The sequence below is a fragment of the Gymnoscopelus braueri genome (assembly GCF_963280865.1).
Source record: "Gymnoscopelus braueri genome assembly, chromosome: 20".
Taxonomy (NCBI): Eukaryota; Metazoa; Chordata; class Actinopteri; order Myctophiformes; family Myctophidae; genus Gymnoscopelus; species Gymnoscopelus braueri.
This window is the reverse complement of record NC_137622.1, coordinates 3,016,970-3,043,707: the sequence shown is the minus strand read 5'-3', so window position 1 is coordinate 3,043,707 and position 26,738 is coordinate 3,016,970. Positions and strand designations below refer to the sequence as shown.

The 26,738-nt window shown below is 43.3% G+C and overlaps 3 protein-coding genes across 4 annotated transcripts in view; 1 reads left to right on the top strand and 2 right to left on the bottom strand.

The window, feature by feature from the left end:
- micu3b (mitochondrial calcium uptake family, member 3b) overlaps window positions 1-24,647 on the top strand; it is a 31,610-nt gene extending 6,963 nt beyond the window's left edge. The window contains exons 3-14 of one of the 2 annotated variants that reach the window (XM_080416284.1): window positions 471-505; window positions 1,795-1,873; window positions 6,034-6,081; window positions 6,204-6,286; window positions 6,679-6,756; window positions 8,244-8,279; window positions 14,592-14,686; window positions 15,244-15,415; window positions 17,309-17,417; window positions 18,979-19,136; window positions 20,030-20,108; window positions 23,067-24,647. In XM_080416284.1, the coding sequence (XP_080272410.1) occupies window positions 471-505; window positions 1,795-1,873; window positions 6,034-6,081; window positions 6,204-6,286; window positions 6,679-6,756; window positions 8,244-8,279; window positions 14,592-14,686; window positions 15,244-15,415; window positions 17,309-17,417; window positions 18,979-19,136; window positions 20,030-20,098 (962 nt within the window). In that variant the 3' untranslated portion in view covers window positions 20,099-20,108; window positions 23,067-24,647. Of the gene's footprint in view, window positions 1-470; window positions 506-1,794; window positions 1,874-6,033; window positions 6,082-6,203; window positions 6,287-6,678; window positions 6,757-8,243; window positions 8,280-14,591; window positions 14,687-15,243; window positions 15,416-17,308; window positions 17,418-18,978; window positions 19,137-20,029; window positions 20,121-23,066 lie in introns of both variants that reach the window. The other variant, XM_080416285.1, reaches the window with a different exon arrangement.
- The window catches only part of fgf20b (fibroblast growth factor 20b), a gene marked incomplete at its 5' end in the record, with an annotated part of 338,476 nt that overhangs the window by 11,912 nt on the left and 299,826 nt on the right, over window positions 1-26,738 (bottom strand). The window lies entirely within an intron of this gene.
- The window catches only part of mtmr7a (myotubularin related protein 7a), a 123,910-nt gene that overhangs the window by 10,634 nt on the left and 86,538 nt on the right, over window positions 1-26,738 (bottom strand). The window lies entirely within an intron of this gene.

Here is a 26,738-nt window from a genome sequence, read left to right as displayed (position 1 = left end):
GTGCACTCTCTTTAGTGTCGCGCACACGCACGCATGCACGCACGCACGCACGCATGCACGCACGCACGCACGCACGCACGCACCCATGCACACACACACACACACACACAAGCAGCAATAACCCCATTTAAAGAATATCTTAATAATGACTTGCCAAAACTAGGGATGCCAGATTGAAAGTGTTCAGTAAGTGCATGTTATTAAATCCTCTAGACTTAGTAAAGTGCACCTGAGTTGTCTCTGTACTTGGACCGCTTTTTTTTTCCTGTCTACCCCTAATCTCTTTGCCAAAAATAGCCGATCTACAAGCTCAGATGATCTGGGGGGAACGTAAGCTAAAAGTAGCAGGTCTGAGTCAGATCTGCTACTTTTGGCTCACGTTCCCCCCCAGAATATGAAGGCTTGGGTTGAAGTGGTTAAACAGACATTATCACCTGCTACACTAACTGTTCATCACGTCTTATTTCCAGGTAGCAGGTCAACATGGAAGAGCCTCACAAGAAAGGTGCGTTTGTTCTGTTGCACTGTACAGCTGTCTCTCCTAATATGCTCACATGAAAGCACTCAAAAAGGGTAAAGTCTTATGAGTTCATCACTGTTGAACTTGAGTAGAAGATGCTCATTATGTGTGATTACTACGCCAGAGTAAAGCCCCATAATAGGAACGCTAGTGTTTAAAGGGGTATTTCACTTTAAAACGTCACTTGATTCAACATTTAGATATTTGTTATCCATTTTAACCACGTTAGACTCATTGAAAACACACGTCCCTGGTTCTGGTGACTGATACTGTCCTTCAATGGATGCGGGCATTGCGGGGGCTGCAAAATATTTAGTTTTTGCTTCATCAGCGAGGTGAGCGGTGCTACCAATGTAGCGCTATCTCGGTTTGCAGCCCTTAACCCTTTAAGACCTGGAACTGTCATTTTTAGATTTGAGATAAAAAGCATTATTTTACACTTTGGGCTATTCAAAAATAGCAGATATACAAGCTCATATCGCGGCACCGAGTGCCGCGATATGAGCTTGTAGATCTGCTATTTATGAAAAATCGTGAAAATGTGTGCAAATCTTTGAATATATATATTTTTAAAGCAAACATTTTTAACTCAAATCTTTGCTTCTGGGGGGTCCCTGGAACAAGATATTTTGATGGGGGTCCGCGGCCAAATACATATCATTTTGGGGGTCCTTGACATGAAAAAGATTGTGCACCACTGATATAGAAACATACGTTTTTAAGAATACTGTTGAGATTTAGGAGACATGTAGAATCGGCTTCAGGTCTCAATGGGTTAAAGCCCGTGAGCCTGGGGACGTGTGTTTTCAATGAGTCTTAACATGGAGTTTGAAGTAAATGGATTTATATAGGAAGGGGGCGTGTCTGACAAAATTAATATCAAATATCTAAATATTGATCCAAGCAACTTAAAAACAGTCTGGGGTGCTCACAACAGCCTGAGTAGACGTTAAAATGACCCCAGAAGTGTTATATAGTGAAATACCCCTTTTAAACCATTTAGACCGGGAAATAATCTGTCATTTTTAGATGTCTTTGGGCAATTCAAAAATAGCAGATCTACAAGCTCATAGCGCGGCACAGAGTGCCGTGCTATGAGCTTGTAGATCTGCAATTTTTAGTAAATCTATTTTGCAAATCCACAAAGATTTGAGTTACAAATGTTCCCTTTAAAAAATATATATATATTCAAATATTTGCACTTAATTGTCAAGATTTTTCAAAAAATAGCAGATCTACAAGCTTATAGATGTTTCTTCTCTCCCCTGTTGAAGGAATTGGAGAAGATGCTGGCGGACACCCCACCTGTTTGGAAAGGATCATCCAACATGTTCAGAAACCTTCGTGAGCGAGGTAAGTTAATCTATCTATGACTTTTATCTATTGACACGCGCCGTGACGCAACGCAGCTGCACACATAAATCACATTACCTAAGAAATCATATCCTTTCAGGCTTTTATTTCACTTTCTCTCTCTTTTTTTTCTCTTATTAAACTATTGTTTTTCAAGCTTTATAGCCCTTGTTCAGATTGTGTCCATGGATCCGTGCAGTGTTGTATATGTGTTGTATATAATCCGGAACAGTGTTTTCCAAACACTGGGTCGGGACCCATTTGTGGGTCGCAGACACATTTTTACGGGTCGCGAGTAAATATCCTTTATTCTTTTTACATTTTTTACTTTTTTTTAATTAGTTCAAATGAACAAAAAAGGAAAACCTAAAATATTCAGAGATAACAAGAACATTTTTCAAAAGAACATTTTTCAAAGAACAAAAAAAAAGAAAGACACTTTTACGGAGTAGCCTAGTGAAAATAGCAGATCTATAAGCTCACAACGTGTCACGATGCGACACGTTGTGAGCTTGTAGATCGGCTATTTTCACTAGTCCCGGGGAGACGTCAAATGACCCCTTTTAGGTCTTGAACCAAAAAGTTTGGGAACCTCTGATCCAGAACATATCCAGAGTGTTAGCTTTAAATAACATCCTTCAGTCAATCTGTTTAGATCAGTGGTTCCCGAACCTTTTCAGCTCGAGACCCAAAAACGAAATTTTATGTCTCCCCGGGTCCCAAACTTACAAAAATGCATAATGAATTAACCACTTAAGCCTAGGGGTGTGCCGATACACTAATTTCACGAAACGATACGATACGATATTGGGCTCACAACTTCGATACGATTTCGATACGATATGATACGATACGCACTTTTTATTATGAAAATATATGGGAGAGAAAAAAAGCAAATGCAAACAAATAATTCTGTTTTTGCATTATTCAGACATGCAAACTTGTAGCTTTTCAGCTACAATAGCCGTTTTGAATCCAAATAGGGCAATAGTGTGACACCTGACCCCAAAAAAACAAAACATGTTGTCACCCTTTTCACCTCTGGGCTGTTTGCATGCCTGATTATTATTATAAACGATTTTTTTCCTTCTCCAAAACGATACATATCGTCACGGAAACGTATCGCGATATATCGCGGGACGATATATCGCGGGACGATATATCGGCACACCCCTACTTAAGCCCTATTTCAAAGTGAGAATAGCCGATCTACAATCTCACAATCTCTGTCATATGAGAGTGTCTGTGTGTGTGTCTGTTTATCCGGAGGTAATCTCACGAACCGCTGGACCGATCACCTCCAAACTTTGTTTGCACACTGTCAATTAGGCCACATAAGAGCGTGTAGCTCGTCTATATTATCTATTAAAAACATTGTTTGACCATTATAGTGACCCAAAAATACAAGTTGTGATTATGCAACATGTGCAATTTTGAACTACTGTACCGCCAAACTGACAAGACCTACTTTTCTGATATTAATGTTTTATTATCATAACAATTTCGGGACCCACTTGCAACATCCTTACGCCCCATTCACAGGTTGTGAATCGTTGCCGTAGAAGATAGTAGCAGATAGTGTGTGTGTGTTTCAGATGAGACAGGTAGTGCTGGTGCATCGTCTCGTTCTCTCTCTCTCTCTCTCTCTCTCTCTCTCTCTCTCTCTCTCTCTCTCTCTCTCTGTTGCTTTAACTAAGTGCCAACGTTGGGATGTGGGGGCTTTTAATCCTTTGCTGCTAAACGTCGCGGCTTTGTTGAGGAAAAAAGGAGGACTGGATTGATCTGTGAACAAAGCTTGGCTTTAAGAGAATGAAGGAGCTGTTTGAACCTTGTTGTGTCGAGGCATGTCCCACCGGCCAGCCCCCAGCCCCCACACCCCCCACCCCCCCCCCGAACGCCACGGACATTATGAAGCTTTAAGAACGGCGTTGGATTACATCTCCGGGTCCGACAGCCACTCTGTATGAAGTGTTTCTGTGGAATCCATTGTATTGTCTAAATAACATCTACTTGGGCTGGTGGTGGCGGTGGTGGTGATGGTGGTGGAAGGGGCTTTTCTCTCCCACAGTGAAGGTGTGTGGTATATAGAAGATGAGACATGGTTGGAATCTTAAAAGTTATTTTTTCTCTCCCCCCCTCTCCTCCTCAACTCCATTTGAGCTTTAGGAGAAGGTCTTTGAAGCCTCAGAGACGTGTTGTCACTGTCAGGCTCGTTCGTGTCAAACAGAGATGAGCGGATTGTTGCGTCTCGTCACGGCTGATTTCTAGATTAACTTTTCCACTTATGAGGCCGCACCGCTGTACATCTCTGATGTGGATTTATTTCACGTTTCGGTGCCAGCTGGTGCATCACTGTGTACAGCAGATGCCCCAACGATGGCAGGTTTTTCGGTCCGACGCTGATCCTGATTTTGGAGAGTCCTAGACCACTGATTATCTATATTTTGTACAAAAAAGAAAAGGGAAAAAAAGAAAAGGTACTACAAAATCTTGAAATCAATTTGAAAAACATTTTGCTTTAATGATACAATGAACAAGCAAACCAGTACATATTAAATACATGATACTAAAAACCCTATTCAAAAATGTTCATAATTGTCCTAAAATAGCCAATCTATATTATATTTCTGAACTTGTTTCTTTTTAAGTGGGCAACATTGGCTGCATAATTGCTGATACCGATGTCGTCAGAAAAGTCAAATAATGGGCGATATATTATTGTCTAAACCGATATATCGGCCGGGCTCTAACGTATAGCATGAGTAATACACAGGCATCGCGCTGTGGCTTTACTTTACTGTGGCCTCCCTGCAGTGCTCTGTGCCTCTGCCACACATCTACAAACATGTGTTTGTTGTCTGATGCGTTCTTCAGTAGACTTCACAAACAAATTATGGAAACAGAGCATGCAAAAGATCAGTCTATCTTTGTTTATTCAGGGGGGGTATTCCTTTCAGGATCCTCTTTTTAAAAAAAAAAGATCTCCCTGAAGCAAACCCCATACCTGAATCTTTTTCCCATAACACCTGGAGCAGTCACCCAGAACTATCTGTGCTTCAATTCTCTATCTTCTGCAGCAAAACAAAGGCTTGGGAATGCTTTCAGAGAGAGAGGCAGGCAGCTAGGCGGCCGGCCCCTCCTCAGTCTGCTGAGATGAGCCTCTGACAGTTACTCTTTCCTTCTCGTGTGTGTGTCACATCACATACAACAAAGGGGGCGGCGTGTCTAGGACACAAAGCCCGACACAAAAGCTAAATCAGGCGGTCTCGATCGGTGACAGATCACTTGAGAATGTTTTACACAGTGTTATCCAAACAAGAAGGTGATCAGAAGGCAGCAGGCTTTACATTTGTTTGGGTTTTGTGTGCAAGATGGATCAGGCTGAGTTGTTAAAGCCTCTGTTTCTTGTGAGAGAGGAGGGGAAGAGCACAGGCCGGGAATAAAAAAGCACCTTTTAAGATGTTATCATGGGGAGAGAGAGGTGGTGATTTATTCATTTGAGGCTCAAACTTTGTCATGTCAAGGACCCCCAAAAATGAACATGTGACCCTAATTTTGAATAGCCGAAGTATAAAATAGGTGGTTATTAATCAACAATTAGAGTCCAATAACATAATATATATGACTCTGAAATGGAAAGTATTTTTTCCCACTGTGGTATTATACTTTTACTTAAGGCTACCCTTTCCTGTTGTACCCAGGATTTGAACCCGGGTCTTTTAACCACTGAGCTAATAGAGCATGCCTGCTTGCTCAGGAAAGAAATTAAAATTTCGACCTTCAGGCTGTCATGTCAAACCTTAACCAGACACAGGATCTAAATGTCTCAATAGAATAGCTAGGGAGACCAATTAAACCTCAATTGTATACGTTTTATTGTATTAACATACTCTACCATACAGATTTAATTATAATCGCACACAAAAAAAGTTATAGATTTTTGGGTGGTCCTTGACATGAAAAAAGTTTGAGCACCAGTGATATTATAGCAACATACAGTAGGTTTTTCAGAAACCAGTTAGGATTTAGAAGACATGTAGATGCGTTCCCAGATTGAATGGGTTAAGTCCAAGGTCTGAGTGCTTGTTCCTCCACTGCTCTGTCAGGCTGCATGGTTGTAAAACCACGCCTCCATGACCTCATATCCATCTTGTCTTCAGGCATCATCAGCTACACGGAGTACCTCTTCCTGCTGTGCATTCTAACAAGTCAGTAAGCATATATGAATTCATTTAGGAAGACTTGTTTTCCATTCATTTTTTACACCTATATTACGTTTTTGTTTCTTTATGAAAAAAGTTGAATGAATAGTTGTTGTTTTTCTTCTCAGAGCCCCTGGCAGGTTTTAAGATCGCCTTTAACATGCTCGATAACGACGGGAACCAGATGGTGGACAAACGAGAGTTCTTTTTGGTAAGGAAGGTGTCTTCTTTTAACCCAATTAGACCTGAGGCCGATTCTAAAAACGCCTTCTAAATCCTGACCTAAGTTTTCTGGAAAACTTCAGATATCAACCCCAAACACAAATGTTCCCGGATTGAAAGTTATAACAACGTATAGGTGTTCCAGGTCTAACAACTTGAACCCCAGCGTCCATATTCTGGGGGGGAACATTGGCCTAAAATACCAGATCTACAAGCTCACTACAAGCTCACAATCATTGTGAGCATTGTGAAATGGAAAAAGTTGTCAAAGTACAGTTTTCTAAGAGTACAGGGGTTCTTAAGGAGATTGAAAATGGCTGCTTTCAGTGGCATTTCCACAGCCTTGAACCCCCTGTTTTCCTCTCATCTCCTGCTCCTCAGCTCGAGGACATTTTTCGAAAGAAGAGCGACAGAAAGGAAGCGGCGGCAGAGGAGGTTCCGGAGACATCTGATGAGCAGGTGGGAGGAGGAGGAGGAGAGGCGGCATTCATTCATTTCTGGCAGGTTCTTTGTGGTCGTGGACCTACCGCCATGACACGCAGTATTCCTGGAGGGAGAGGAGAGGAGTGTGTGTGTGTGTGTGTGTGTGTGTGTGTGTGTGTGTGTGTGTGTGTGTGTGTGTGTGTGTGTGTGTGTGTGTGTGTGTGTGTGTGTGTGTGTGTGTGTGTGTGTGTGTGTGTGTGTGTGTGTGTGTGTGTGTGTGTGTGTGTGTGTGTGTGTGTGTCTGGACAGACCTGGAGTCTGGGGGGGGGGGGGGGGCGGGTTACAGGGTCAAACATGCTCCAAGGCTTTCATCTGGGTTGGGGTTGTTCTTTACGGTAGCATGCAGGTGGATGTAAACAACAGGAGATGTGAACGGGACGATAGGAGCGACCCCTTTGAGGTCTTATCACACACAACACAGCAGAGTCTTACTGTGTGGACCGGGGCCAAACAGCTGAGACCTGCATCAGCCATCATAACATCATTATGGGGCACTCGAGATCACCGTTGGTTCCCAAACATTGGGAAAGGTTTTTTCGTGGGTTCGTGCACCCTTTTTTATTGGTAAATAAATAAATAATAAATAAATAAAGTACATATTCTGTTAAGTAAAAAAAAAAAAAAACATTTCCCAATTCTTTTTCAAAAACATAGAAAAAGATTTTCAGAAATGAACAAAAGACAAACAAATCTAAAAGAATAAGGTTTTCAGAAATCCAAACTTGGAAGAATCAATCAGCGTCTGTCGATTGAGCGCAGATGCTGATTGGCTCTTCCACCTTTTGGTTTCTGCAAAACGGCAGCGCTTGGGACCAGACCGGTCTGCAGAAGACACATGATAATATGAATTCACGCGACCGGGATGGTTTACCAGGCTAGAGATTTTCCAGACCCCCCCCCCCTAAAATAGTGAATTGCTAAGCTTGTAGATATGCTATTTTCACTAGTATTGAAACAGGGCTTAAGTGATTAATTCATAATGTATGTTAGGGCCCCGGGGAGACACCAAAGTCATCTTTGGAGTCTTGAGCTGAAAGGTTTTTGGAACCCTTGATCTAGATGATTTGTTAGAAGAGAACAGAGCTGAGTTGATGAGCATGGAGACTCTGGGCCTATTTTTAAAGCTCAGGGGCAATCCGGGTGGGGCAGAGCAGTGATTCTCACAGTGCATGTAATGGGGGAAAACTAATTATTTCCGTCAGACAGTTCCATGTTCTTTTTAACCCCGGGCTTTATATTTTTTGGGGGGAAGATGGCATGAATCGCCATAATATAATATATTGATAAAACAAAATTGGGGGTGCGAATGAATGAATGAGTAAATGACTAAACAGACAAACAAACAAATAAAGAAACCAAAAGTATCAAAGTGGAGTCAAAGAAAAGAAAATACAAAAACAATTAGTGTATTATAATCTAAACAAAACATGATTGTGCATAATGAATTCTCTTTCACATTTCAGGGCTTGCAGCTGTATGGACCATCTGGCAGACACAGCGTACGTATTCATGTTTATTCTTCTAACACCACTGCTACTTTACTTAGGGTCAGGGTTTGTGTGTGTGTGTGTGTGTGTGTGTGTGTGTGTGTGTGTGTGTGTGTGTGTGTGTGTGTGTGTGTGTGTGTGTGTGTGTGTGTGTGTGTGTGTGTGTGTGTGTGTGTGTGTGTGTGTGTGTGTGTGGTCTTTAGCAGAGACAGTATTTTCATAGTTACATGTCAGAGGTACAATACTGTATGTCTTAGGGGATGACATGCAGCTCTTACAGTTTATGTGTCCAGGTTAACACCAGATAGCCTCATACGCGTCCATTATATGACGTATTATCTTTGTGTTTGTTTGTGTGTGTGTGTGTGTGTGTGTGTGAACAAAAAATAGTTTAGTACTTGGGTGGTGCAGTAGTAAAGTAGCTGTGTCTGGATTTGTCGAGTGTCTATACGAACACAATTGGCCCGTGTTTGGGGAAGGGAGGCCGGGCGAGGAGGGTGATATTTGTCACTGCGCGTACTCCTACAGGCTTGGGCGGAGCCTGTTAGCGGGGAGTGTAGTGTAGCGGGAGGAGTAGAACGGAGGCGCTACGTCCTCCCGGTGGGGGCTCCTCACTGGCAGGTGAGCCAGTAGTATACAACAGCAGTAGACTGCCCTTGCGTGTCTGATATCATCATGTCTAGACGGGCGGGTTCAAAATCTGCGGAGAAAAATTCCGCCGGATTCTATTGGTTCACCGATCTGTCCGTCAGCCCCCGCCCCGCCCTGCACCCCTCCTCCTCCTCAATGTGTAGCAAAACTAAAACTAAAAAAGAAAAGCCTGGAGATCGAGGCTACAACAACAGTGACAACACACAGAAATGTGTGTGGGGAGGAATAACAACTAAACTGGGGAGGAAAAGAAAGAGGTAAATGTACACAAAAAAGGAAAAAATATAATAAAAAGATGTTTAGATTTAGGCTTACAATTAGGAAAAGATTCAGATTGGGGTTAGAGTTAGAGAGGATTAGGCATTTAGAGGTTAGGTTTAGGGGTTGGGGTTATGAATTATGCCTGATTTATATTTAGATGCGTGCCAGTGTCGCGCACCGAAAATAGCTGATCTACAAGCCTGTACATCTTCTAGATCGGCAAGTGTGTGTAACTCAGGCTTTAGGGTTAGGCTTAACATTTTTGGATGTCACAAGCATAGTAATACAAACGTGTGTGTGTGTGTGTGTGTGTGCGTACGTGTGTGCGTGCGTGCGTGCGTGCGTGTGTGTGGAGAGTCCCAGCAGCAGTTCAGATGATTAATGTCCAGGTCTTCTGTCACAGTTGGGTTAGTCATCATGGGAGCACACACACACACACACACACACACACACACACACACACACACACACACACACACACCTCTTGAAAAGGCTCCTCACTGCAGAGTGACAGCACTGCACCCCCTCGGACCCCCATGTTTGATTTTTACAGTTTCTTCAAAAGTGGTATTTGGGCTCCGATTACCTTTTGTAATGGACCTGACCATGAAGATGAGACACACACACACACACACACACACACACACACACACACACACACACACACACACACACACACACACACAAGCTAACAGAAAGAGCGCCCACGCTTTTCCAGACACCGTGTGAAGACCTTAGGGTTTAGGTGTGTCGTTTTTGTTTTGTTTTGTTTGGATTTGCGCTGCATTACTCAGGGCATCGTTCCAGCGAAGGTCCAGAAGTCACATCTTTTCAAATCCACAGAGCAGGCAAAAGCGTCTTTTAAAACACCGCTTGTCAACGCGGGGTCCGGGGACCACCAGTGGTCCAAATCGACCCTCACTAGCGTCTGTAAATGGGCCCTCACGGGGTCTGTAAACTCAGAGAGTGTACAGATCACAGGTCCATTTGGTTCCATCTGTACGCTCTGAGTTAAATAAGCACTGAGGATTTTTACAGTGTAGAATGGGGTTCCGGTGCAGTTTAGTTCTTTGATTCTTAACCTTTTTCATTTTAAGGACCCCCCCCCCTCCCCCATTTTGATGTGCATTAGGCCACGGACCCCCGAGATCATCTCTCGGACCGCCAATCTACAATATAAAATCTTCAGTGTTCATTTTGGGTTGAGTCACAGACCCCGTAAGGGTCCCATTTGTGGACCCCTGGCGGGGCCCCAGACCAGACGTTGAAAACCTGTGCGTTAGACTTGCGGTTGAACCCCCTCCACCGCCCCCAAGTATTCTAATTACAAGCATATCAAGGATCTTTTCATGGGACAGGATGGGAATAACATTAAAGGATCGTCCGTAATTAGCAGTGGGATCAAGTCGTAAATCTCTTGTCTCTGGTGAAACGCGACGAAGCGCAAAGTTTTGAGATGTTTTATCAGCTGTCTTAAGCTTTTAAACATTCCCCCTCCAGGCGTGGAAGATGGAAGAACAAAAAAAGAAAAAAAATCCAATAGGATAAATAAATATTATGAAATGAAGCAAGGTACACTTGAGGCTACGTGTTACAGAAGACTCTGTGCTGTCCGCTACAGGGTGTCGTGTTGGGGTTGTGAAACGTCCCATCTTGCAGTGGTGGAAGAAGTACTCTTACTTAAGTGAAAGTATTAATACCACAATATAGAAGTTAAACGTCCTTTGTTCAAGATCTTTATCAGTATTGCCATCAAAATATATTTCAAAGAAGGCCAATTGTAAAACTACTAAAAGAATGTCTCCCCGTTCACGAAATGTGTCAAAATCTTTCGAACATGCCGTTGCGATGCGACTCTGTATTTTTGTAGTATAAAATAGGGCTTAATTGGTTAAAGGTACAGTACATTTAAAAATCTGCTAAATCTGCAAAGTATGACTAGTAACTACAGCTGTCAAATAAGTGTAGCACTAAAAACGTTGAAATGCTCAATACTTCTCTACTGCTGGGCGGTGTGTTGGTGCTGTGTGAAGCGCCAGTGGAATCTAGTTGACGGCATCAGAAATGACAGGCTGATAGAAATAGATCAGAATCAACATAGTTTGGTTTATAATTGTAAGTGAGAAATCACAGCGTCCCTAAACCGCATGGAAGTCGCATTCCAACGGTGGAAAGTAACTAAGTACTTTTACTCAAGTACTGTACTTGAGTGCTTCTTCTTACCATTCCAAAATGTCTATTTGAATGCACTGTGCCCTTGTAGATTTGCAATTCTTTACACATTTTTTAAACTTTAGAAAAAACTTTGGTTCTTATTTTGATGCTTCAAGTAAAAAGTTGCAATACAGGACTTTTACTTGTATTCACAGAGTATATAAACAGGGTATATTTCTACATTGTGGTATTTCTACTTTTACTTAAGTAAAAAAAGAGAGTTCTTCTTTCACCACTACATTCCGAGTGGTTTCTTTATTGTGCACGATATCAATTACATGCACGTTTTCTGCTTTTAGCATCATATTAGATTGGAGACGGAGCAGGCTAGCGTCAACTATCATAATAATGATAATAATAGCCATGGTTGAATCCTGGTTTAGAAGCAAGACCTCAGAGACATAGTTAGTTAGTTTGTTTTACTAGACAGTGGTGGACAAAGTACTCAATCAAGTTTTCAAAAGTACAAATTACAAAGTACGTAACTTGTTTTATATCAATGTATTGCTGTATTGAAATTTAGAAATGTTTAAAAAATAAAATCGGACATTTTCTGAAATGTTAATGAAAAAATAAAATGAAATAGAAAATAATAAAATAATGTACAAGCTCACAACATGTTGAACCGAAATAGAGCTTAAGTGGTTTATAATACATGTTTTGTATGTTTGAGTCCCGGGAGTGCAGTAAATGCAGTGGAGTCAAAATAAAGCAGTATTTATTTCTGAAATGTAGTAATAAATACAAATTCAAGTAAAGAACAAGTTACTCAAAAAGAGTTCAATTACACCACTCAAGTAAATGTACTTTATTACTGTCCAGCACTGCCTCAGCAGACGGTGTTACCTCACACGCTTCTGCGTTGTAAATGGTTGTTGGGAGAACAAAAAAAAAAAGTAAAAGTACAGTAACACAAAACATCCTCTGAGGTTTCTGGCAAAGAGCTGGCCTCTCGCCGCTTACAAACAATGAACAAAAGAAAGACGTAATTCCAGAAAGGGTGTTTAATCAAAGCCCTGAAACCCATGTGACCAGCGGGAATGAAAGAAAGGTGCATTATTATAAGTCATTAACCGACATCAAGCGGTTCTTGACCCAAATCGACCCTTACTAGGGTCTGTAAAGTTAAATAAGCACTGAGGATTTTTACAGTGTAGATTGGGGTTACGGTATAGTTACGTTAAGTGATTCTTAACCTTTTTTTTTCTGGCACGACATAATTTCACCTTAGGGGTCCACGGCCAAATACATATCAATTTAGGGGGTTCGTTGACATGAAAACATTTGAGAAGGAGTGACCTACATGCAGCTCCCAGCTCGGTATCGGATGATGTTTGTTTGGGTGGATCCGGTTACAGATCCAACCTGGCATGGATCCCCCGCTCCGCTCTGCTCCAGGCTTCACGCCCTGGGTTCCAGGGACACACGCATGCAGCTGTCTGTCTTGGCCTGCGTTTCTCTTCAAGAAAAGACTGCATGCACCACTGCAAGAGCAGCCCCACTCCACTTCATGGTCCATGGACCTTCTAACGTCAGAAAGCCTCCTCAGATATGTGGGTGTCAATCCTTCTAGTCAGGATAGCCCCCCCCCCCGTGTGTGTGTGTGTGTGTGTGTGTGTGTGTGACTGACTGACTGACTGACTGACTGTGAAATGATCGAGGCTTATTTCGATTTCGTCATACGAGAAAGGACTGCATTTCGTAAGCGGAAAACGTACTGCACTCGCTGAAAATCTGTGATTAATTGGAAAATGCAGCACGTTTTTAGTCCGAGGTGTGTTTTTTGTGATGTCGCCATATGACAAAGTACAAGGTGGGTAGGTTGGTAGAGAGAGAGAGAGAGACAGTCAGACAGACTGTGTGTGTGTGTGTGTGTGTGTGTGTGTGTGTGTGTGTGTGTGTGTGTGTGTGTGTGTGTGTGTGTGTGTGTGTGTGTGTGTGTGTGTGTGTGTGTGTGTGTGTGTGTGTGTGTGTGTGTGTGTGTGTGTGTGTGTGTGTGTGTGTGTGTGTGTGTGTGTGTGTGTGTGTGTGTGTGTGTGCGCGCGAGCGCATGCACGTGTGCACGCGCTCATGTTTCTGTCATTTGCTCTGTTAGGGTGTGTGCCTCTATTTATGCGATTCTGTCACTAATCCAGCCAGCATTTTTGCCAGATGTGTGTGTGTGTGAACTAACAGCTGTGTGCTCCCACTGACGCGGCTGTAGGTCCTTCCAGACGCCAGTGAGCAGCCAGGGGCGGAGCCCCATGCCACTGGGGGGCGGGGCATGTGGGGTGTGCTGAGGCGTGGCGCCAGTCAAGTCGTGTTCTCTGATCTCTCCGAGGTAGCGGCGGCGTCACCTTTGATGGCCTCATTTACACCCTGTCGTTATGACGGTGTCACTCACCGAAAATAGCCAATCTACAAGCTCACAGCGCTTTGCATCGCGTTGGAAGGCTATTTTTAGTGTTTTTATGTTTTTTTCATATCTTAATGCCCGATTTAATAGGCTAGTTTACTTCATCGTATGACAGTGTCACGTAAAATTTGCGAAAATAGCTGTTCTACAAGATCACTTCGTATTTTAAAGTCAAAGATTTTGAATGACTCTATGATCTATAATGATATGCCCATCCATTGGAACAGAGGATTTTTTTTTCGATTTCCTGAAAAGTAATTAACTGCACGATGACACAAGTTAGAATTCTGGACAAATGGGGGAAAACCTCTCCACTCCACTTGTGTTTGAGGCCCTGTAAAAAAAGATCAACCATTAACTGTGAGTCCTTGCCTAATGGCTGAACCTGGCTGTGGCTTTGAACTAACATGGCGAAATAAGCGAATGGCAACCATAATAATAGTTTTAAGCAATGGTTCTCAAAGTGGGGTCCTTGAGAGGGTTCCAGGGGGTCCCCCGTCAAATTAGTTAACTTAGCATAAAAATCAGTTGAATCACTTTAACCCTATACTGTACTTTATAAAAATGATTGTGACACTCTACCAACAAATATTGCTGGGACCTGTAACCACCAAGGACCCCTGGGGGTCCCCAGACCGCACTTTGAGGACCAATGATCTACAAAACATAGATGTAAAGTTCAGTTCAGTTCAGACTGCTATTGTTTAATGCCATTCTGCCTTGTTGTTTTAATGAGCTTGTACATTATTTGTTTTGGGAGGATGATAGATTTGATTGAACACTCTGGACCTTTATCCGTACAGCATGTGGAGGACGAGAACAAAACGGACACCACCTTACTGGTGCATTTCTTCGGGAGGAAAGGCAAGGCAGAGCTGAACTTTGAAGACTTTTACAAGTGAGTGGAAAAAATGCGATGCGCTTCAACAAACAAAGTAAAGTCGTACTGTGTAACTTTTTCAATTCAACAAAAGTTATTTTTGATGTCGTCTCCGTCGGGTGGAAACCTCTCTATGCCTATAACTGTTACTTTTCAGGATTCAAGTAAAAAAATAAAAAACACAAAAAGCCCTGGATATATGAGGTTTCTGCACGACAACGATGATGTAATCTTTCACTAGTATATTTTTCACAATCAGCATGAATGTTTTTTTTTCTTTTCTTTGGGCTATATTCCCGCATCACTTCTGATGACACTCAGATGACACGGTGGTAGCTTCTCGAGTACGTCTTGTCACGTGTGCGCGTGCAATTTAGATTATTATTTACATTCAATTAAGCCCTGTTGTGAGCTTGTCCCATTTAAAAATGTCAAATGTGGCATTCTGCATAATGAGTAGTTTTGCGTTGGTACTTCAAGTATATTTTGACACCAATACTTTTGCACCTTTACTCAAGTAAGTAACTTGTAACAGAGTATTTTCTACCTTGTGGTATTCTCCCACTCTCCTCCAGGTTCATGGACAACCTGCAGACGGAGGTTCTGGAGATCGAGTTCCTGTCCTTCTCCAAAGGCCTGCCCATCATCAGCGAGGAGGACTTCGCTCAGATCCTGCTGCGCTACACCACCGTGGACAACGTGGATGCCTACCTGGAGAACCTGAGACACACCATCCAGGATGAGAAGGTGTTCCACACTCCACGGCCCCTCCTTCACCCTGTCTTAACCCATTCGATCCGGGAACGCATCTGTGTCATCTTAAGATTTCTTTGGCTATTCAAAAATAGCAGATCTACAAGCTCATAGCATGGCACCGAGTGCCGCGCGGACCCCCATCTCGAAATATTTTATTCCAGTGACCTCCCCAGAAGCAAATATTTGAGTTACAAATTTTGCTTTAAAAAATATATATTCAAAGATTTTAACACATTTTCAAGATTAAAATAATAAATAGCAGATCTACAAGCTCGTAGTGCGGCACTCGGTGCCGCGCTATGAGCTTGTAGATCTGCTATTTTTGAATAGCCAAAGAAATCTAAAATGACACAGATGCTAGGCGTTGCACCTACTGTAGATAATCAGATTTTTCTTTTTTTGTAACTGTCGTGTTTACTGTTTGATGATACCAAGAAAGTAACTTCACATGGTATGGACTGCAGCACACTTAACGTTCACCCACACATTCACACAGCCAGCTAGGACACAGCCAGCGAGGAGCCGGGGATCGAACCAGGAACCTTCGGATTCCAAGCTCTAACCTCCTGAGCCACTGGCGCCCCGAGTACTACACCAAATGCTTCCCCAAAACCCCCTCTGGCTGTTTGACACACACACACACACACCCTTGGAGAGGTTCTGAATTAGCTGCTGAGTGAAACTTTAATTTGTTTTCTTCTGGGAGCGAAGTGCCGACCCGCTCCTCATCCGCGCTGAGGAGCCTGTTGCTAGATCTCCATTGACTATCAAGTGGGTCTCATCGTCGGGCTGAGAGATATTTTATGGCCCTCGCCTTGTTAAAACAGCAAATCGTCACACATTCACTCATTGCTTCATTTGTTAAGAAGGCGTGTGTGCGTGTGTGTGTGTGTGTGTGTGTGTGTGTGTGTGTGTGTGTGTGTGTGTGTGTGTGTGTGTGTGTGTGTGTGTGTGTGTGTGTGTGTGTGTGTGTGTGTGTGTGTGTGTGTGTGTGTGTGTGTGTGTGTGTGTGTGTGTGTGTGTGTGTGTGTGTGTGTGTGCTCGTCGCGGGGGCCCCCAGGGGCCGACAGGAGAAGCTAGTAGCGGCGGCACGGTTGACTGGAGATCAATGGCAGCAGTGTTGCTACAGGGATGTTTGAGCGTTCATCTGGTTTTGTTTTTGTTTATTTAAGTGTCAGGTTAATCTGCTTTAGAAAAGTCTGCAAACGACCTGACCTCTTCCCAAAAGATACAATACACACACACACACACACACACACACACACACACACACACACACACACACACACACACACACACACACACACACACACACACACACACACACACACAGGGTAGTACTGAGTTACATTTACTAAGTTACATTGACTTGAGTAACTTTTTGAACAAATTGTACTTGTAAGAGTAGTGTTAATGCAAGATATATGTATATTTGTGAAGGGAAACTGTTACTTTCACTTCTTTGCATTTGGGCCAAATGTTAAGAAAAAAAAAGGATGTTTTTAATCTGCACACACACAGTGAGATCACAATCAGCTGAATCACTTTAACCCTATTTTAAGCATTTTGAAAAATCTTGAAAACATTTGAAAGTTTTAGATTTGTTTTTCTTTTCTTTTTTTTTTACATACATCTTCTCTTCTGGGGGTCCCTGGTACAAAATATTTTGAGATGGGGGTCTGGCAGCCAAATATATATAAATATATCGGCCCTTGAAATGAAAATGTTTGATAACGAGTCACGACTGTTTGAAAGATTTGTCTGTCTGAAAGTCTTCACCAAGATAAATGGAAGCATATTACGCGCCGTAGCATGAATTGTACGTTTGCTTTTTTCTGCTAGCCTACTTGTGGGTAATTTCTCCCATGTTTGTGTCCTTTGCAGGGTATCACCTTTGAAGAGTTCAGGACCTTTTTCCAGTTCCTGAACAACTTGGAGGACTTCACCATCGCCATGTCGATGTACAACTTCGCCAACCGTTCCGTTGGTCAAGGTGAGTCGGATCACCTGAGTTCATCCAGTGTGCATAACTCGCACACTTGTGTGGGATTCTAACTTGTGAGCCACACAAGGGTACTCAGGGTACCATCCATCCGTCTGTCCGTCCAAGACTTTGGTCCCAAACAAGATATCTGAGCGGTTCCCAACCTTTTCTGCATCAAGGCCCGCTTGAAAATCTCGAAAGTGTATGTGGCCCACCCATCTAACCACTTAACACGGCAGCCTTTCGTACGATGAACCATAACCATTTGGGTGACCCCATGACCTTTCCTCTAGCACCCCGTACCAACATTGTCACTGGTGTTCTGTTCAAAGTCACTTTGTAGCTCTTTAACTCATGGGACTTTATTACTCACAGCTACTGTACGTCGCACCGCTTATCCGACCAACATGTCTGAGTCATAGTGTGGGGGGTTTTAGTTCTAAAAATTTTTATCCCACGATTTTGTAACCCATATTTTTTCACCCAGTGTCAATTGCCTATGTAATCCTGGGCGCTACTCTCCCTCTGCCAGCCTAGGGAGAGCCCAAGCTGAAGCTCATGCCTCCTTCAATGCATGAGGAGCAAGCAGGCCGCTTCTTATCACCCGACAGGGGGGAAGTTTCCTGGTTAGACGTAGCGCGTGGAAGGAACACGTTATTCCAACCAGTTCCTTTCCCCTCCATCAGGCGCCCTGGCTAACCAGGGGGAGGCAGTATAGTGACCAGGATTACTGCATGTTTTTGTGAGGGTATTAACTACCCTAGGAGACACGGGGAGAACATGCAAACTCCACACAGAAAGGCCCTTTCACCAACCTCACCTAGGGTATGGGCACTGATGCACCGGAGGAGAGAACACGCCCCCAGCGCCCACAGCGTCCCCGGCGGGAATTGAACCCAGGACCTTCTAGCTGTGAGGCGACAGCGCTACCGACTGCGCCACCGTGCCCCCTAGTGTGGGGGGTTTTGTCAGAGTACCCGTTGTATCCGTCTGTCTGTGTCGCTTTTGTGCCCATATATGGAGATTTCTGTATCAGCACGGGCTGTAGGGGTCACTAACAGGGCAGATTGGTCTGGTTTCCAGGCTTGTGTCCACCAAAACTCAAGGTTGAAAACATTTCAACTCTCTGCGACCAGATAAAAAACGTGAACGCACAGAGCATTTCCTAGCGGTGCTGTTTCCAGCACAGCGTAAATACACACTGCTCCCATTGAAAATGATTTTTATTGCGTGCGCAGGTTTTTGCGCGACTGTTCTTGCCAAACCTGGCCGCGGCGGGACGTCTGGTCAATGCATTTCAATGAGACTGCGCACGGACAAACTTTTTTTCTTCTCTTTTGAGCGAAAAACATACCTTCACGTGCGCGAGTCCATGCGCAGCCAGTGAGAACGGCTGCATTCATTAACATGGAGCGGAAGGAAAATCAAATCGCCGTCCGTGCGCTTTATGCTTGTGCGCCTGGTGGGTTTCAAGCGTTAGTCTCTTTTCTTCCAATTGTAGATGAGGTCACAGCTCACCAAAAAGCTTTGGGAAACGTTTTAATCTTTTCTCCTCTTCTCCTGGTCTTAGACGAGTTCATGCGGGCGGTGTTCGTGGCCACGGGCCTCCGGCTGACCCGCCACGTGGTCAACACCGTGTTCAAGATCTTCGACGAGGATCACGACGGTCAGCTGGGCTACAAGGAGTTCATCGGCATCATGAAGGACCGGCTGCACCGCGCCGAGAGGGTGAGAGGCCTCTCCCGGCCGCGCCGGGGACATTTAAATGTTGTTTCTCATGTTTACGACTGCACGCACAGGTGACGGGGCAGATATGGACACCTTAGACAGACTCAGGATTGGTTCCCAAACGTTGACATTTCAAGGTCTCCCCTTAACTCTGACAGTATCCCTAACGGGTCCATTTGGTTTCATTTGTATACTGTCAGAGTTACAGACTTCTAAGGGTCAATTCATAGTGCAGAGAGTCCCTAGAATCCACTTTGAGAATCACTGGACTAGAGCATTGGCTCCCAAACCTTTTCAGCTGAGACCCAAAAGATAAATCTGGTGACTCCCTGGGAACCAAATGTAAAAAGAAAAAAACATAATGAATGAACCACGAATTAAGCACTACTTAACAGTGAAACTAGCCGATCGACTATTTCCACAAGTTTTTATTTATTTATTTATCGATATTGTAAAATAATAATAATAATACAAATAATAACTAGTGGATTAAAAAGTACAATATTTGCCTCTGAGATGTAGTACAGTTGTAGCATAAATCATCAAGAAATGGAAATACTCAAGTAAAGTCAAAGTACCTTGAAACTTAATAATTACAGTACTTGAATAAACATACTCGGTTACCTCACCTTACCCCGCCATGTGTGCCATGTTTCTGTTTACTTACATGACTGCCATAGGGGTGATGTGTGTGAACTTATACCGCCATCTAGTGGGTCTACGGTAGGACAACAGCCTTAGTTTCATGGACTCCTCTCCCTCTGCCTCCTTACAGCGTGTGTTTCTGTCTCTCTCTGGTTCTCTTTCCCTTTTTCACACACATACACACGCACTCACGCACACACACACACACACGCACACGCACGCACGCACGCACACACACACTTTCACAGGGCCTCAAGGTGGATGAGAAGTTCACGTCTTTCAAGTCTTGTATGAAGAAGCAGCTTTCAGGCAGATAGATACGGATGGGTACGTTGCCTTGTATGGAACACACATCTAGACAGACCACCGTACAGTAATACAGACACTTACACACATACAGTACAGCGTTATTGTCAGGTATAAGCCTTAAATGTCAAAAACTGTTCGTTTTTTTTGTTTTTCAGGAAATGAATTCGTTTTTTACCTGTGTTCCATCGGATCCAATGGAGTTACTATTTAGTCACAAAGCTCTTGTTAATACTTTTCATTGGTTCCATATTTATAAAACCCAAAGACACACTTAAAGGAGAATTTTGGACTAAGGTTTTCTTACCTTTTCTATGACGTTATGATATCTTAGGATGAATGGTACAGTAGAAAAATGTCATAACTCCATCCCGGGTCCGCCACAGCTTAAAACGTGCGCCAATAGGCCTTGCGCTAGATCGCGTATTTTAATAGCTTTTTTTTTTTTTTAATTTACAGTGTTCTGTCACTATGAAAGTCAGATCTCACCAAAGAAAAAACAAAAAAAAGCTATTTAAATATGCTTAAAATATTTGCCTTTGGAGGTACACATATGCTAGTCTCTCCTCAGAGACCGGACAAAGCGTCTGTGTCATTTTAGATGTTTGCGTTGGCTATTCAAAAATAGCAGATATACAAGCTCACAGGTCTTATTTAACCAGAAGCGCAGAAAATATCTTCCTTCCCCACCGTCACTTCCGTTTCTCCTTTGCAGTTTGCATAAATACAGTTACTCCTCCTGTAAATTAAATTGGTCGATGCTTATCGAGCTTTCTGCTTAGCAGAAATTGAATTTACAAAATATATATTTTAAAGGTCTTTTCCGTGAACGGAAATGACTAAACGGATGACAGCATCCTGACGCAGCTTTGCGAGGCGCAGTTACAGACCATAGATAATATGCGTGTACAGTAGAGATAGGCTGTTCATTGGAGTGCACTAAATTGGAGCTGAAAAAAATATTTCAGTGTCAGCTTAACCCATTAAGACCTGGAACGCATCTGTGTCACTTTTTGATTTGAGCTTTGGCTTCACATGAAAAAGTTTGAGAACCACTGACATAAGAACATAATTTTTTTCAAAAAACTGTTTGTAGAAGCGGAACCTCAGCCTTGTGGTTAGAGTGTCCACCCTGAGATTGGGAGGTGGGGGTTTCAATTCCCGGGCCGGGTCACACCAAAGACTATAAAAATGGGACCCATGCCTCCCTGCTTGGCACTCGGCATCAAGGGTTCGATTGGGGGCAAGTCCCTGCGACATACCAGCATCATGTCCAGGGGGTGTACTTGTACTTCAAGCCGCCTCACGCTACAGAAACAAGAGATAGGCTCCTGCCCTGTGGGCCTCATGGCTCGGCAAGGGTTACTACTGCTACTTGTATAAGACTTGGGTGTATTTCTTGTGGATTCATGGCAAGCTGCCATTCATAATAGGGTGACGTCTTTGACAAATGGCCCAAGTGGCCAATGCAGTGTCTATGTATGTCTACTGTATTTTACAGACAGTGTAGCATTGTTAGATTGTGGAAGAGTTGTCTAGTGGTTGAGAGAGTCCACAGGCGCAGCAGTGTGACAGTAGCGCGGTTGACGGTGACACACCCTGCCCTGTTTCCTCCACAGCATTGAATTACACTGTAATATTAACGACCAATCAGGTGCTACCAGACACCAGCGTCAGTCTGCGTGCAGTTGATAAGAGCAGTGGAGCGGTGGAGCACTGTAATACTGAAACGGGCCTCTCTGCTCCAGGAGCTGAACGTGTGAATCTCTGTGGTGGATTTTAACACACAACATGCCTTGCATACTGGACTCTCCATGCACATAACAGAACACACATTAACCCATTCAATCCGGGAGCACATCTACAAATGTGTTCTAAATCCTAACTGGTTTCTGAAAAACGTATGTTGCTATATACCAGTGGTGCTCAAACTTTTTCATGTCAAGGACCACCCAAAATGATATGTTTTTGGCCGCGGACCCCCCCCCCCCCATCTCAAAATATTTAGTTCCAGGGACCCCCAGAAGAAGCAAAGATTTGAGTTACAAATGTTAGCTTTAAAAAATATATATTCAAAGCTTTGCACACATTTTCATGATTTTTCAAAAATAGCAGATCTACAAGCTCATAGTGCGGCACTCGGTGCCGCGCTATGAGCTTGTAGATCTGCTATTTTTGAATAGCCAAAATATAAAATAATGGTTAAAGTGGTTAGAATCTAAAATGACAGATGCTTTAACAGGTTAATCCAGAGTCTATAGCCTCAGTGTATCCTGTCATAACAGCCTTCAGTTAGACTTAACGTGAGGAGCCAAAGGTTCTACACGGTTGGAATCAGGCAGACACCTTGGATCTCCATATTTAAACATACGTTTTTTCGTCCTAACTTACTAACTTTGTCGCGTGACGGTGTCAAACAAAAGGAGGGAAAATATCAGGCCTACAAGCTCACGACAACGCGCCGTGTTGCGATGCGTTGTGAGCTTGTAGATCAGCCATTTACTTTTTCTATTTTAATGTTAGGAAAATGTTCGCCTGTAATGACTTGCCCAGAATAGGGAGGGCAGGTTGAAGTGTTGCTGTGGGTTTAATAAATATTGAACCAATGAAAAGTATTAACTACTAGAGCTTGTGACTAAATAATAACTACATTAGATCCATTGGAATAGGGTTTCATTTTTAAATTTCCTGAAAAGCAACTGTTTTTGGACATACAGTACAAGGTGTGTGTGTGTGTGTGTGTGTGTGTGTGTGTGTGTGTGTGTGTGTGTGTGTGTGTGTGTGTGTGTGTGTGTGTGTGTGTGTGTGTGTGTGTGTGTGTGTGTGTGTGTGTGTGTGTGTGTGCGTGCGTGTGATACACGTATATACAGTATATTCCCACATATATAATAACCCGTCCATTGCTGCAGCCTGGCTATACAGTACATCTTGTATGACTGAATTGAACCATTGCTATCGTTCTTTGTGTGTCGTCACCAGGTGGATGAAAGCATCATGGCTGCCCTTCTGTTCTCGCTATACAACTGTAAAAACGCTCCGTCACCATGAAGAAGAAGTAACAGGATTATTTTGTATAATTTTTTTTGTGGGGGGGGGTGTGTGGCAGCAGCAGCCAGGTGTCACCAGGAGGCCGGCAGCCACACGCTGGCACGGCAGACTGTTGCAGTGCACCCGCAACGCCACGTGTCTCCTTCCACTGTCTCGCAAGTCTTAAAGGAGAAATGGATAAAACGGGCTGTAGTTTAAACCAGCGATTCCCAAACTTTTCTGGATCGGGGCACACACCCATCTGACCACTAAACGGCTGCCGGCGTGTTAAGTGGTCAGATGGGTGGGCCGCGTACATTTTCAGAGCATGCTTTAATTGTAATGATCATTCGACGGATTGTGTTGGATCAGTGGAACTCACGTAGTATACTTTAAGTTCCTATTTATCGGTGTCAGAAAACAAAATTTTCAGGGTTTTAAAGAAAGAAAATACCATGATATTGTTTTTTACATACATCTTTTACTATTCATGTTATATTATCATTAAGATCTTAGTGTTTTGCCAATTATTTGGGGGCCCTCTTGCAATATCCTCATGGCCCTCTAGTGGGCCCCAGTCCACAGGTTGGGAGTCGCTGAGTTAAAATAATGAATTGTATCGGATTAACTTAATTATCAATCCAATCCGATGGAATAATCCTTGTTGAGCTTTGCACTATATTCTAGAAGTCTGATGTCTCCTTGTCCAAAGACAAACTGTTTATTGATTTGTTTGCATAGAATATATTTCAGAAGCAATTAAATGAATACGATTATATTATTATTGTAGTTTGTTTACAAACATAGCAGGGTGTTAATTACTTGTGTGTGCCAGTGACTGTCTTATACAGTAATTAACCATATGAACCCTAGCGTCCCTAGATCGGCTATTTTCAGCAAAGAGATTTGGTGTAGAGGGAAATAATTAGGGGGCCTACTATAGAGCCCTGGTGTACTCCAGTCAACTAAGTATATAGGACACGGTTTTAAGTGGTATTTTTTATGCTCTGTTGTACAACAAAGTATCAATCAGGTCTTTTATCCATTGACGTAAACAGGCTGGGTGTGTGTGTGTGTGTGTGTGTGTGTGTGTGTGTGTGTGTGTGTGTGTGTGTGTGTGTGTGTGTGTGTGTGTGTGTGTGTGTGTGTGTGTGTGTGTGTGTGTGTGTGTGTGTGTGTGTGTGTGTGTGTGTGTGAGAGTATTGTTCAGTGTGATTCTGTGTGTAATCTCTGTACAGTGTTTATTGGGTGTGTATTGTTGTCTGTACAGTGAGCACATTGCTAACATACTTTGTCCTCCTCTGCTCGGCTAGCCAGCCTCCTTCTCCTCCTCCTCGTGCAGATCAGCTTACAAGAACCCCCCCCCCTCCTTCATCTCTCTCTCTCCTTTCCCCTTCTCTCTATCTCTCTCCCTTTCTCTCTCTCTCATTCTCTGTCTCTCCTTCATCTCTCCCCCCATCTCTCTCTCCTTCCCTTCCCCTCATCTCTCTTTGTCTCAGTCTCTGATTCTGTTTCTCTCTCTTGCTTTCTGTATTCCTCCTCTCCTCTCCTCTCCTCTCCTCTCCTCTCCTCTCCTCTCCTCTCCTCTCCTCTCCTCTCCTCTCCTCTCCTCTCCTCTCCTCTTTCCCAGTGGGTTGCAGCTATACAGTATATTCTCAGAAACCCCTCAAGAGAGCCAGTGGATCTTTTGAAGGGGTTCAGTCTAGAGCTATTGTTCCACAACTACAGGCAGCTAAACAGTCTTTATCATTATATTTGGGGATGCTTTCAAGAAAATAATGCAAAAATACTCGAGCCATAAATGAAAATGCCACCCCCAAGGCATTGAGGTTAAATTATAGTGTTTTTATTTACAAGGGCAATAGATCGTCTCTGTCGGAAACCTCATATGTCCAAAACTGTTACTTTTCAGAATCCAAAAAAAAAAATAGCAAAAGTAGCAGATCTACAAGCTCGAAACATGTCGCTTCGCGCCGCATTTCGAGCTCGTAGATCTGCCACTTTTAATGCTTTTGTGTGATGAAAATATGGAGATAAGAGGTTTATGCCCGACAGCAACGATATAAACATTATGTGGGTTGTCTTTGAGGAGCAGATCACTGCACTGTAAAGCTCTCAGCAGCGTGTTCAGACTGGCTCAGTAGTCCTGGTTTGCAGCGATACAGTGAACAGGCCGCTTGAACATCCTGAGCAATTCATCGAAAATGTATCGAAACCCATATTTAGAACCAATAACCGACTTCATCTTGCTCATGTAGCTAAATTTATATATTTTTTGTATTCACATGTTTTAATTTGTTGTATATCAATGAATCAACATGAAAAAAAAAAAGTATTATACTTTGTTGTACAACGGGGGGGGGGGGGGGGGGGGGTTCAACATTTGTGAAAATAGCCGACCTACAAGCTCACAACGCGACACGTTGTGAGCTTGTAGATCTGCTTGTAGATCTGTTTGTAGATCTGCTATTTTCATTCAGCTTAATCGAGGTAAAAGTTTTAAATAATCGTGATATTGCCCAGCCCTGTCCTGATCCAACGTCCTCATGTTCTCTGCGTGTGGAGGGTATATGGGCTTACCTATGAGCATTTGACCATGCATGAACCCTGGTGTCCCTATTCCGGGGGCGAACATCTGGCAGTCTGACATCTGGCAGATTTACAAGCTCACAACGTGACTCGTGACACAATCAGCTGCTTTTGGTAAAGAGATTTGATGTAAGAGGGAAACACTGGGCGGACCTACAGTAGCACAGAGCCCTGCATGACGCCGGTCAACTACGTTTGTAGCCTACTAGGGTTCAAGTGGTTAACGTGAATGCATTTGGACAGCTGAAACTCATCAATATAACTTATTGATTTAATACCAACAGGCCTTGACTGTGTGTTGATGTGTATCTGAACGATGAATAAATGAACATGAAGTGATGAAGAATCTGGTTATTCATCTCTCTTTATTCATTTGTCTCTCGCTAACACGCTCACACACACACGCACGCACGCACGCACGCACGCACGCACGCACACACACACACACACACACACACACACACACACACACACACACACACACACACACACACACACACACACACACACACACACACACACACACACAGCAAACCACTTCCCTTAGGATTGGTAGACATCTGACTATAGAGGCTTTTAATTCCTTTATAGATTTGTTAGTACTATATTTACCCATATAGAATTTGGGTCATTATTCCTGTTGGAACAGCCTTGACCAGACTGCAATCAAGTCTTTTTGAGCAAAAAAACGAAGTGATTCTCAAACCTTTTTAATTTTAAAGGCCCCCAGTTTGATATGCATCAGGCCACGGACTCCCATAAATCTAGGGTGCATTTGGTTCCATTTGTACACTCTCTGAGTTACACAACTGCAAGGGTCCATTTGGTTCCATTTGTACACTCTGAGTTACACAACTGCAAGGGTCCATTCAGTTCCATAGGTACACTCTCTGAATTACACAACTGCAAGGGTCCATTTGGTTCCTATTGTAAATATCAACCATTTAGCTGCCCCCCCCCCCCCCCCCTAGAACACACTCAAGGACCAGTGGGGGGTCCCCGGGCCCCACTTTGAGAACCAGTGCATGAAGGTGT